At 47.7% G+C, this 12,475-nt stretch overlaps 2 protein-coding genes across 2 annotated transcripts; one reads left to right on the plus strand and one right to left on the minus strand.

The window, feature by feature from the left end:
- Nucleotides 1–993: 993 nt before the first annotated feature.
- Nucleotides 994–4,999, minus strand: LOC308148691 (olfactomedin-like). Its single transcript, XM_080522188.1, has 5 exons — nt 4,940–4,999; nt 4,702–4,866; nt 3,673–3,885; nt 3,445–3,577; nt 994–2,208 (listed from the first exon to the last, which is right to left on the minus strand). Exons 1-5 carry the CDS (start codon nt 4,976–4,978, stop codon nt 1,361–1,363), a joined length of 1,398 nt encoding a protein of 465 aa, XP_080378314.1. The 5' UTR covers nt 4,979–4,999; the 3' UTR covers nt 994–1,360.
- A 2,238-nt stretch (nt 5,000–7,237) lies between these two features.
- On the plus strand, nt 7,238–9,404 carry LOC308148689 (mitochondrial adenyl nucleotide antiporter SLC25A24-like; the record flags this gene model as incomplete). Its single annotated transcript, XM_080522187.1, has 6 exons — nt 7,238–7,315; nt 7,405–7,557; nt 7,639–7,746; nt 8,159–8,326; nt 8,676–8,835; nt 9,217–9,404. The coding sequence occupies 6 exons, from the start codon at nt 7,238–7,240 to the stop codon at nt 9,402–9,404; spliced, it is 855 nt and encodes a 284-aa protein (XP_080378313.1).
- Between the last annotated feature and the right edge of the window lie 3,071 nt (nt 9,405–12,475).

Genomic DNA, 12,475 nt, shown 5'->3' on the forward strand with positions numbered 1-12,475 from the left:
ATTCTACTGATCAGTGTGGAGCTGCACTGAACTCTGTAATCACTGCTAATGCAGGTTGCAGATTAGAGAGAGGGAGGGAGGGAGAGAGAGAGAGGGAGAGAGAGAGAGAGTGAGAGAGAGAGTGAGAGAGAGAGCGTCACCAATGGAGGTCAACTGTTTAAACATCAAAGAGTCTCGTCTTTGTTTATTTTCTCCCACAACATCAGAACACAAGTTTCATGTCTCAAGAACCTGAAAATAGTAAAAAAAAAAAGAAAAAAAAGGAAAAAAAAGAAAAGAAACCAGGTTAAAAACTTCCTACTGTTGTTGTGTTTGTGCAGCAGCTTCCTAGCGCCACCTCCTGGCCTGGAATCGGTACTACATCACTTTGAGCCGTGTGGAGGGAAGCTTTGTAACGGGAGGGAAGATTATCGTGGGTCATGTTGACAAGCTGACGGGCTTTGGCAGCAACAAAGTCTTGCTCAAGGGCAGTGAGGGCACGTCAGCCGGAAAACATCAAGAGTCAGTGTGTGTGTGTGTGTGTGTGTGTGTGTGTGTGTGTGGGTATGGGGACACAGTGCCCCCTGCTGTGCTGCCCTGCTCACTGCCTCATTCTTCACTTGAACCTTTTCTCAAACCCTAAAAGTTTGATTGTGTTCAAATTCACTTAATCCACATCAGCGTTTCTTCACACGCAGGTTGAGGTTTTTTTTGAGTTTGTGTTAAACTGTTACTTTACAAACTGCTTGAAAAAAACAGAAATCTAACTTTGTCTAATTATTGGTTCTAGAAATACGGAGAAGCTAGAAGCAGCTTTCTGCTGACTCGGACCTCGAACAACAGACGTCAAACACATTTAAAGCTCGTTCATTTTATTAATTCAGAAGTATATGGAAGTGAAATCGCACGTCACATCACACAAAGTACAAAGCGTGTTAGTAAAAGTTAGATTTGTTAAAGTACATAGTCCCAATGATTTATCTGTCCGGCGTGGGACGGAGACCAGGACCGGTCTTGGGTCTTGAACTTCACGGTGTCCTGGTGAAAGTTACATGTTCTATGGGAAGAATCTGCCTTTGATCTGTTCTTATATTATGGTCGTTAACAGCTGAGCACCTAATTATCTCATAAATCACGAGGAGATTCCACAATTTCCGGGCAATCGACCTGAACGTAAGCCACGCCCACCAACGAGTAACATGATGCACCTGAACGCACCACCAACCAAGCCAGCGTCGTTGTTTAAGCTGCGGGGTTCAGAGCGTACGACAAACGTAGGGTAATTCTTTATTCGGCACAGAGCAAGGAGCTTCCGAAACCACGGAATGGATGAACTGGTCTGGATTTGTCGGTGACGGACGTCCGAGCGGCGAGCCGGAGGCTAGAAGAGCGTCTGGTAGGCCAGCAGGTATCCGTCGTTGTACATGTAGAGCGTCTGGTCGGTGGGGTTGTAGCTGAGGCTGGCCACGCCCTTGGCCACCTTCTCCAGCGGCAGCGCGAGCGAGTTGTCCTCCCGGCCCGTCGCCGTGTCGAAGGCGTAGAAGACGTCCTCGCGGGACTCGTCCACGTAGCGCGTCGCGTACAGCACGCCGCACGCCATGAAGGCGTTGGTGGCCGACTTCTTGAACTGCCTCGTCTCCCACGTCCGGGTCACGTTCAGGGTCCGGGCCTCGCCGTCCCACACCAGCCGGCTGGCCACCAGGTTGCCGTGGTTACCGACGGTGGCGTAGATGGCCCACAGCCCCGTCTCGTCGGCCTCCAGGTCCACGTCGCTGTTGGGCCGGCAGTCGTAGTAGCAGTAGGGGAACGTGTTGCTAATGCCCACGCCCACGCCCGGGAGCCTCGCCCGTGCGACCAGGTTGGTCTTCAGGTCGAAGCGGCAGACGTCGGCCGAGCGGTAGCAGTGGTAGTACAGGGCCTCGCCGTACAGGACGGCGCCGGGGCCTTCCAGGGTCTTGGCGTCGGCGAAGGACGGGGCGAAGGTGAAGTCCCGCTGGTTGCTGGAGGCCATGAAGTCCTCGTAGTTTTGGTAAACCCGCAGGGTGTTTCCGTAGATGTGGGTGTTGAGCAGAGCCTGGACCCAGTAGCTGCTCTCCTGCCCGGCGCTGTCGGCCTGCGCCTGTTTGCCCCACGAGCCCGAGACCAGGGTCTTCCCGTAGGGGCTGAGCTTGGAGGTGACGGGGGGGCTGAAGCCGGTGATCAGGCCTCTGAAGCAGCGCTTGTTCTGACCTGCAAACAGAAGATGGTTCCGGATTTTAGAACGGCTGCGACGCCGGTGGTTCCTGTCAAACATCAAAGTCAAAGTCAAACATCAAAGTCAAAGTCAAAGTCCGCTTTATTGTCAAGTGTGCTAATATGCATGACGTACAGCACAGGTGAAATTTCAGTCCTCTCGGACCCACAGTGCAAAAAGGCATGTAACAATAATATTAAAAATAACAATTAAAAAATATATACAACATATAATCATATAGACAGTAAAATGACAAAGCATGGGTATAAATCAACATCAGCAGGACACAGCAGCACTTGCCAAAGGGCAATGGCAGAAAACACCAGGATCCAAACTGGATTATAGAAACTGCATCGTTCCCCCCCCAAACATGTTGAGATGTAATTTAGAAAATCTCAACACAGGAAAACCCTGGAGCTCGCACCCTTATGGAACAATAATATATTATAGTGTATAAGACAATAATGGCATCTCCAAAAAAATCCATTCATGTTTACATGTGATTTTATTGACACGTTGATAATATGGATATTTTAGAGACGCGTTCATGACGTATTCAGGAAGTGAAGTCGTACATGTAAATGGAAATCTCTCATCACCATCAGTGATATTTTAATCATATTTAGCTTCTAGCGTCGCGACTGTCTGACGCCGCAGCTCGTTAAAATGTCGTGATGCACCTGAAGGCATCACTCAGCTCCTGCAGGTAAAACCAGACCAACATGGCGCTTTTATTGTGAAAGAGTTCAGAGGAATGTTTCTGTCAGGAGGAGGAGAGGAAGAAACTGCAGCTGAAAAGTTAAAAGGCCGCTTCATAGACGTGTGGCTTCAGTGAGGGGGCGTGGCCTGCTGTGAGGGGGCGTGGTCTGCGACTTTGGCAGCGTCTTGTGGAACAGTCCTGCAGAAAAAGCTTTTTTTTTTTTTTTTGGCAGCTTGCTGACGTCACTGCTGAACCTTAGCTCGGATAGCTCACGGCCTAGCATGCCCGTTAGCATGCTAATAAACCTTGTCCGATTGAGCTGAAATTTGGTAGGTGGCCTAATGGGTGCATTGCGGTGACGAATCACTAGCTAATTAGCTGGTTTTTACGCCGTTTTTTAAAAATAAAAGTTATTAAAACATTTTTTTTTTTTTTTACTTCCACAATTCTTTCTGATCCGGTCTAGAGGATCGTGCCCACCCCGACGGGCTTGAGCGAGGTCCCGGCCAATGCTGCTTGCAGCTTTAATTACCTTTGAAGTCTTTAGGGATGGACTTGCACGACTCCACATTGTTCTTCAGGTAGCGCAATTTGTCTCTGACAGTTTTCATGTTGATTGTGTCCGAAGTCTTCATCTTCTTCACATCCTTCAGCATTGTAGAAACCTGAGGAACACATTTAACAAACCAAACAAGCCAAACTTCAGCCAGGACTGACGTTTTGACCGACGTCGTCAAAAGGGCAGAGGTTCCCCTCGTACCTCTTGGTGGAGCTTCAGTGTCTGGCTGCTGTTGGACTGGCCGTGGACGACCCCGATGTCGGCCTCCAGCTGGCCGAGCTCGTCCGACAGCTCGCGCAGAGTCAGCGCCGTGTACAGGCCGCGGCTGTGCAGGTACTGGTAAGGCTCCAGCCGAGCCGTTACGTTGGCCACCTGGTCCTGTATCTGAGGGAGGCTCTGCATCGACACCACCAGCTGCAGGAAACCAGGACAGAGTCGTCACTCGCCAGGGTGTCAGCAGCCCCGCTGTGTCTTAGGCCACGTTTACATGTAGCCAGTTTAAAAACAAATAATAATAAAATAAAAAACAAAACCCTGATGTTTCCCTCTTTCTGTTTGAAAAAAAAAAAATCAGCATTTACACTGACCCACAAATCCAGCTGGTTCAGAGCTGCTATGAGTGTTCCAACCCGTAGGGGGCAGTGTAGCAAGAAGCATGACGCCACGATAGCCAATCAGAATCCCGGAAAAATAACAGGACCTCAAAAATCGTGACGTAAATATCCGTCTACCGCCTTTACATGCAATCCTGGTCTGTGACACAGGGTTTGCCACCGTTACCTTTAAAAAGTACTGATTAGTAGTTTGTCCTTTAAAAAAAAAAAGTAACTTGGTTACTTTGCTGATGACTTGCTTCTAAAAGTAAGTAAGTTAGATTACAAGTAACCTTTGTAGTTACTTTCAACAGCTGCCGGTCACAACCTCCACCGTCTCAACATGAAAATAACAACTGGTTTTTCACCGAAATCCAGTTTCTCATGTTTGGGTTGTGTGTGTGTGTGTGCAAAGTAACTTCCAGAAGTAACTTTAATGTGATTACTGATTTAGAACTAGTAAGGCATGCTCAGAGAACCAGGGCAGCAGAAGGAAGCCATATTCACACGTACACATCTACACAGCTCACGGAACAGGATGCTAATGGATAATTGAGTATGCTAATCCCCCGTAGCTACAGGCTAATGCTTGTGGGGGGAGGGGGGGGGGGGACACCCGGACGTTCAGAGGTCCTACCTGTTCGCTCAGGTCGGTTAAAGACGCCTGACAAGTCTTCAGCTGCTCCAGAACCGACATGTACTTCTCCGTGGGGAACCCCCACGTGGACCGGTCCACATGGCACTGGCAAGAACCCGAACCCGGATCCTTCCGGCCCGACACACGACGAGCACACACCTCACCCTGCAGGCCGAGCACACACACCACTGAAACATCCGCGCGCGTGTGTGTGTGTGTGTGTGTGTGTGTGACTGACGGAGGATGGCAGCAGCAGCAGCAGCAGCAGCAGCAGCATGTTGAGAGCTGGAAGGCTGAGTCGCTCCTCCACCCGCCTCACAGAAAGCAAAATTGAGAACATCACAGCAGGAGGTCCGCGCTGGAGTTTTTCCTCTTCCCTTCATCCATGACTCACCGAAACTTTAACTTCTCTCTTTTTTGTCTTTTTTTCGTTACTATTCCCGCTCACGTCGTTCCTCTTACGACCCAAATAGACCCGGCCTATGAGGTATTAGCCAACTTTTCGTGAAAGGGAGACGTGAGACGTGTGAACTGAGCTTCTCTGTGGGAAACGGAACTTCCCGTCTCGCTGCAAAAAGGGAAGCCCAAACATCAGAGTAGAAACTCTAAATTGGGAAGAAAATGACTTAAAACGTACTTCAGTCCATCTTTCAGTCGGTTGGTTTATTGTGACGGTGTGTTTGAAACGCTTCACTTTGAAATGTGGAGCGCCGAGCCTCATGTCTGACTGCGATCCGACACAACGTGGGTCACATGACCTGTCCGGTCCTCAGCATATCAACAACATGAACTTTACACTGAACGTGTTCTCCAGCAGGACTCTCCAGCCTTGCTCATGTCTGTAATGTGTGTGTGAGAGAATCCTTCCTGCTGATCGTCACAATAAAGTGCAGAGGAAAGTCAAGCCAGTGAGGCCAGCAGTACTCTGCCTCACCTCAAGGGGGCGGGGGTGAACTGAACTTTGGTCATAATCTCCATTGAGATGGAGTTGTTTTTTTTATTTTCTTTTAATTTTTAAATAAGGTAGCAGGAAGTAGAAAACAATTCAAGCATGTAATAACTAAACTTTTGGCCAAAAATAATTTCATTTCTTGTCATTTTCATAGACAACCTTTAATAAAATTGATTAAAGCTCCACAATTTAAAGTTTGAAAAATAGAAATTTTTAAAAAAACAACTCTGGGCCACTTGAAAGCCGCTTTGATTTTTGTCTGCTTTCAAGTCTCTGCCTTTCATCTTTTCCTTGCCAGTGAGGTAAGCAGTACTCTGCCTCATCTCAAGGGGGCGGGGGTGAACTGAACTTTGGTCATAATCTCCATTGAGACAGAGTTGTTTTTTTAAATTTTTAAATAATATAGCAGGAAGTAGAAAACAATTCAAGTATGTAATAACTAAACTTTTGGCCGAAAATAATTTAATTTTTATTATTTTCATAGACAACCTTTAATAAAATTGATCAAAGCGCCACAGTTTAAAGTGTGAAAAATTGAAATGTTTGATAAAACAACAACTCTGGGCCACTTGAAAGCCGCTTTCATGTTTGTCTTCTTTCAAGTCTCTGCCTTTCATCTTTTACTTGAAAGACCCATGTGGCTGGCTGCTGTCCTCCACTCACACATTGCTTCAAGGGACGTACTGTTCATTGCGAGTTGCTAGCTTCTGCTCCAAGTATCATCTGTTTCCTCAGTCGATCCTCAACTTCCAAAGCGATGCCAATTTTTTTCTTCAAAAACTTAACACATCAAGTGAGTGTCACCCCAAGTGAGCACACCTCAAGTGCTGCTGTGTTTTCAGTTTTTGTCATTCAAACACATTTTAAGGGCAAAAATCATGAAATATGATCAATTTATTTCAGTTTCACACTTTACTGCACAAACTCAGTTATAGATAAATGGCACATTTTTAATACGGCGCCAGGATTTTCCATCCTTAACAGATTTTTCAGCTATGAGTTGTGAAATAGCATTTGTAGCATTTTTATAGTCATTTTAAAATGCCAAGAAAGTAGAAAATGAAGTTGAAATGAATAGTGCCCTGTAAAGGCAGAGAATGTAAAATTTTCCGCTTTCGAATTTTTCCATGTCGGAATTTTTTTCCTGTGCAGACGAAACATATTGAAGACTGTCAATTCAGATGATTTGATTTATATCTCTCATGTGCTCACCAGGTGCCGGACCCTATCCCAAACCTGAACCCGAACCCGAACCCAAACCCTATCCCTAACAATATCCCTAACCCAAACCCTATCTCTAACTCTAACCCTAACTCTATCCCTAACCCAAACCCTATCCCGAACCCAAACCCTATCCCTAACTCTATCCCTAAACCGAACCCTATCCCTAACAATATCCCAAACCCAAACCCTATCCCTAACTCTAACCTTAACTCTATCCCAAATCCAAACCCTATTCCGAACCCAAACCCTATCCCTAACTCTATCCCTAACCCAAACCTTATCCCTAACAACAACAAGAGTTTCGCCAGCCCAGATGATTTAACAAGACCACAGGAAAGTTCGGGATTCTTCTGGAAGCATATGATAGCCGGCACGGTGGCCGGAATCGTTGCTCGTACCAGCACCGCTCCAATGGACAGAGTCAAAGTCTTCACTCAGGTATAGAATGTGAAATAATGAAAAATCTGTGTGTGAGACTGTGGAAGACTTGCTCAGTTCATGTTTCTGTACTGTGTTTCTCTACGCAGGTTCATTCCACCAAGGCGAACCCGATCAGTGTGGCTGGGGCCATGATGCATTTGATTGTAGAGGGGGGTGTGAGGTCTCTGTGGAGAGGAAATGGAATGAATGTTTTGAAGGTCGCACCGGAGACGGGATTTAAGTTCACTGCTTATGAAAAGGTGAGACAGTGTAGCTCTGAATAATCCACCGTAATGCCAGAGGCTGTGCTGATTCATCATTTCTTGTGTTTTCTGTTGCAGTATAAGATGATGTTGGCCGTTGAGGGTGAACGCAACGACGTACTCACGAGGTTTAAGGCGGGCGCGATGGCTGGAGCCACAGCGCAGACGGCCATCTACCCGCTGGAGGTGAGACATGTGACGTTCACTGCTTTGAAACTCGTCATATTGTGTGGGGGTATTTTTAAGTGTGGGACTGGTGTCCTCCGGGGGGCGCCACTGAGCTGTGGAGACAATTAGACAATCCAGCTTATGGCGACTATCAACTCTAGAACCATCAAGTCCCAGGAGAATATGGACTGGGACTTATGGCACTCTGGAAGTGGCCATTGCTGTTGTTGTCCGTCTACTGAGCATGTGCAGAACCAGCAGGCACTGTGGCCGCGGTGGTCCTGTGCAGGAGGTGGTCCCAGTCTGCACTGGTCAGTCTCTAAGGAGAGCTGTTCAAGGGGCACCGGAAGGGAAGACTGGACCCTGTAGTCCAACGAACGACCTGTTTCTGAACGTGTCTAATGTTTGTTTTGTGTTTTTTCCCCAAAAGGTCCTAAAAACTCGACTGACCCTGAGCAAGACCAACCAGTATAAAGGAATTAGGGATTGTGCCAAGCAGATGCTGATGAAGGAGGGAGTGAGAGCTTTCTCCAGGGGCTACATTCCAAACATACTGGGCATCACCATGTACACTGGGATAGACCTGGCTGTTTATGAGGTCTGTAGACTTTATCATGAATTCTAACCCCATAATACTTCACAACAGAGTGTACTTTGTTAAATCAACACGGTACTTTGCACAGTTCAGACAATCGCTCTGGGATTGGAGGGCTGCATTCGGTTTCAATACACATTGTTGTCACGTATTAGATGCGTGTCAGGCTGCATGGGGGGGTCGTGGCCTGGAGAGTCCATGTGGAGTCTGCATGTTCTCTCTGTGTGTGCATGTTGATGTTTTTCTGGGTACTTTCCCCCCCGACAGTCCACAGATATTTGTGGCTGGCTGCTGCGTTTCAGTGTGTGTGAATGTATCTGACTTTCCTTTGGCTTCACTCTTCTCTCGTCAGACGCTGAAAACCGCCTGGTTGTCACGTCACAACAAAGACTCGAACCCCAACGCCAACCCAGGAGTCCTGGTGACGCTGGGCTGTGGCGCCGTCTCCGCCACCTCCGGCCAGATGGTCAGCTACCCACTGGCACTTGTACGCACACAGATGCAGGCACAAGGTAAAAGGAAATGAGACGTTACAAATCCGACACGGTTCAATGTTCTGCCTGGTTTGTAAGGCTGTTCTATGCTGGACACACGGGGCTGATGTGTGGAACTTAAACCTGCTGAGTCAGCGTGAGAGAAAGAGTCTCTCGTTCATTCTCCCAACCTGCAGGGGGCAGTGCATCGCAAACACTTCCACCGCACAAGAAAAATACTTCTTCTCTGTAAAACAGTCATGTTTGGAGCTGAAATACAGAAAAGGAGGGAACAGAAGACATTTTAACTTGATTAATGATTTTCTTTTGTACAGGTGTAAACTTTGTCTTTTTATAGAGAACAGAATAACAAGTGGAGTTCTTAGTTACAACGTCTCTCATTGTGATGTTTCCCCACAGTGCTTGTCAAAGGGGAAGAAAGGGCCACCATGACGACTATGCTCAAGAACATCGTAAAAAGCCAAGGCGTCAAAGGACTCTACCGGGGGTTCCTGCCCAACCTCTTGAAAGCCGTTCCTGCCGTCTGCATCACCTACTTGGTTTATGAGCAAATGAAGACCATTTGGGAAAAATACAAAAAAAAATGAACGCGCACACATCACACAATACTACAGCAACACACACACACACACACACACTGTCAGGGAATGCAGGTGGAGCAAGCAACTTTCAAGGAGTTCCCTAAAATCCTGTTTATTGAGACCCGGTCCAGGGAACAGGAGGAAACGCAGGGGGGAAGCCAGGGCGACAGAACGAGCAACGTGACGACAAGTTGAGCCGACAAAGACCACAAATCCACTGGGAGGGGTGGACTCAGGTAGACCTCACATGACGAGAGCACACAGAGGGAGAAGACCATTGGTTGATTGGAAACATGAGGGGAGACGCACAGGGGCAGACACAGAAGGCACCGGGGCTACTGGGACTCATGGGACAAATCCAGGTGGAAACACAGGAACCTAGGGAACTGGGAGGTGGAACACAGAAACTGACTCGTCTCTGCAACATCGCGTGGCGGGGGGGGGAGGGCAGTACCTCTGGACTGGCAGACTGGGGTGGTGGTCCTTCTCTTCAAGAAGGGGGATCGGAGGGTGTGTTCCAACTACAGAGGGATCACACTCCTCAGCCTCCCCGGGAAAGTCTATTCCAGTGTACTGGAGAGGAGGGTCCGGCCGTTAGTCGAACCTCGGATCCAAGAGGAACAATGCGGTTTTCGTCCTGGAGCAGGAGTCTGGTTCACATTGCCGGCAGTAAGTCGGACCTGTTCCCTGTGCACGTTGGCCTCCGGCAGGGGTGTCCTTTATCACCAATTCTGTTCATCATATATATGGACAGAATTTCTAGCCGGGGGCCGGAGGGGGTCCAGTTTGGGGACCACAGGATCTCATCTCTGCTATTTGCGGATGATGTGGTTCTGTTGGCTCCATCAAACCTGGATCTCCAGCGTGCACTGACACGGTTCACAGAGTGTGAAGCAGCTGGGATGAAGATCAGCACCTCTAAATCCGAGGCCATGGTTCTACACCAGAAAAAGGTGTCTTGCCCCCTCCAGGTCGGTGGAGTGCCCTTGTCCCAAGTGGAGGAGTTTAAGTATCTTGGGGTCTTGTTCACGAGTGGGGGGAAGATGGAGCGTGAGATCGACAGGCGGATCGGTGCAGCGTCTGCAGTTATGCGGACGTTGTATCGGTCCGTCGTGGTGAAGAAGGAGCTGAGCCAAAAGACCAAGCTCTGGATTTACTGGTCGATCTTCATTCCTACCCTCACCGATGGTCATGAACTATGGGTCATGACCGAAAGAACCAGATCCCGGATACAAGCGGCTGAAATGAGCTTCCTCCATAGGGTGGCTGGGCGTACCCTTAGAGATAGGGTGAGGAGCTCAGTCACCCTTAGAGATAGGGTGAGGAGCTCAGTCACCTTAGAGATAGGGGGAGGAGCTCAGTCACCCTTAGAGATAGGGGGAGGAGCTCAGTCACCCTTAGAGATAGGGTGAGGAGCTCAGTCACCAGGAGGAGCTCGGAGTAGAGCCGCTGCTCCTCCACATCCAGAGGAGCCAGCTGAGGAGGCTCGGGCACCTGTTTCGGATTCCCCCTGGACGCCTCCCTAGGGAGGTGTTCCGGGCATGTCCCTCCGGTAGGAGGCCTCAGGACAGACCCAGGACACCTGGAGGGACTATGTCTCTCTATGGCCTGGGAACGCCTTGGGGTTCCACCAGAAGAGCTGGAGGAAGAGTCTGGGGTGAGGGAAGTCTGGGCAACTCTGCTCAGACTGCTGCCTCCACGACCCGACCTGGATAAGCGGCAGATAATGGATGGATAGAACACAGAAACCTGGAGAACTGGGAGGGGGAACACAGAAACTGAGAGAACTGGGAGGGGGAACACAGAAACTATATATCATATTGGAGCATGCACAGCTCTGGGCACACTGGAGACTCCACGCCAAGCTCTGAAAAAGTAATATCGAAAATCATGTTACTGTCTAGGTAGAGATGCTCAGGTGGGTTTAATCTAGAAAATCATGTTACTGTCTAGGTAGAGATGCTCAGGTGGGTTTAATCTAGAAAATCATGTTACTGACTAGATAGAGCTGCTCAGGTGGGTTTAATCTAGAAAATCATGTTACTGTCTAGATAGAGCTGCTCAGGCTGGTTTAATCTAGAAAATCATGTTACTGTCTAGATAGAGCTGCTCAGGCTGGTTTAATCTAGAAAATTATGTTGTTGTCTAGATAGAGCTGCTCAGGTGGGTTTAATCTAGAAAATCATGTTGCTGTCTAGAGAGAGCTGCTCAGGCTGGTTTAATCTAGAAACTCATGTTGCTGTCTAGATAGAGCTGCTCAGGCTGGTTTAATCTAGAAATTACATGTTTCTGTCTAGATAGAAACTGCTCAGGCTGGTTTAATTTAGAAAAACATGCTACTGTCTAGATAGAGCTGCTCAGGCTGGTTTAATCTAGAAACTCATGTTACTGTCTAGATAGAGCTGCTAAGGCTGGTTTAATCTAGAAAAGTATGTTATTGTCTAGATAGAGCTGCTCAGGTGGGTTTAATCTAGAAAATTATGTTGTTGTCTAGATAGAGCTGCTCAGGTGGGTTAAATCTAGAAAATCATGTTGCTGTCTAGAGAGAGCTGCTCAGGCTGGTTTAATCTAGAAACTCATGTTGCTGTCTAGATAGAGCTGCTCAGGCTGGTTTAATCTAGAAATTACATGTTTCTGTCTAGATAGAAACTGCTCAGGCTGGTTTAATTTAGAAAAACATGCTACTGTCTAGATAGAGCTGCTCAGGCTGGTTTAATCTAGAAACTCATGTTACTGTCTAGATAGAGCTGCTCAGGCTGGTTTAATCTAGAAATTTCATGTTACTGTCTAGATAGAAACTGCTCAGGCTGGTTTAATTTAGAAAAACATGTTACTGTCTAGATAGAGCTGCTCAGGCTGGTTTAATCTAGAAATTACATGTTTCTGTCTAGATAGAGCTGCTCAGGTTGGTTTAATCTAGAAAATCATGTTACTGTCTAGATAGAGCTGCTCAGGCTGGTTTAATCTAGAAAATCATGTTACTGTCTAGATAGAGCTGCTCAGGCTGGTTTAATCTAGAAATTCATGTTACTGTCTAGATAGAGCTGCTCAGGCTGGTTTAATCTAGAAATTTCATG

This window comes from Blennius ocellaris (genome assembly GCF_963422515.1).
Source record: "Blennius ocellaris genome assembly, contig: SCAFFOLD_337, whole genome shotgun sequence".
NCBI classification, from domain to species: Eukaryota; Metazoa; Chordata; class Actinopteri; order Blenniiformes; family Blenniidae; genus Blennius; species Blennius ocellaris.

Excerpts from the sequence above, each read along its gene's own strand:
- LOC308148691 (XM_080522188.1), bottom strand. The coding sequence starts at position 4,978 with ATGCTGCTGCTGCTGCTGCTGCTGCTGCTGCCATCCTCC. Across the intron at positions 3,578-3,672 it reads CACTGAAGCTCCACCAAGAG|GTTTCTACAATGCTGAAGGA; the intron begins GTACGAGGGGAA and ends TGTGTTCCTCAG. Across the intron at positions 2,209-3,444 it reads CATCCCTAAAGACTTCAAAG|GTCAGAACAAGCGCTGCTTC; the intron begins GTAATTAAAGCT and ends TTCTGTTTGCAG.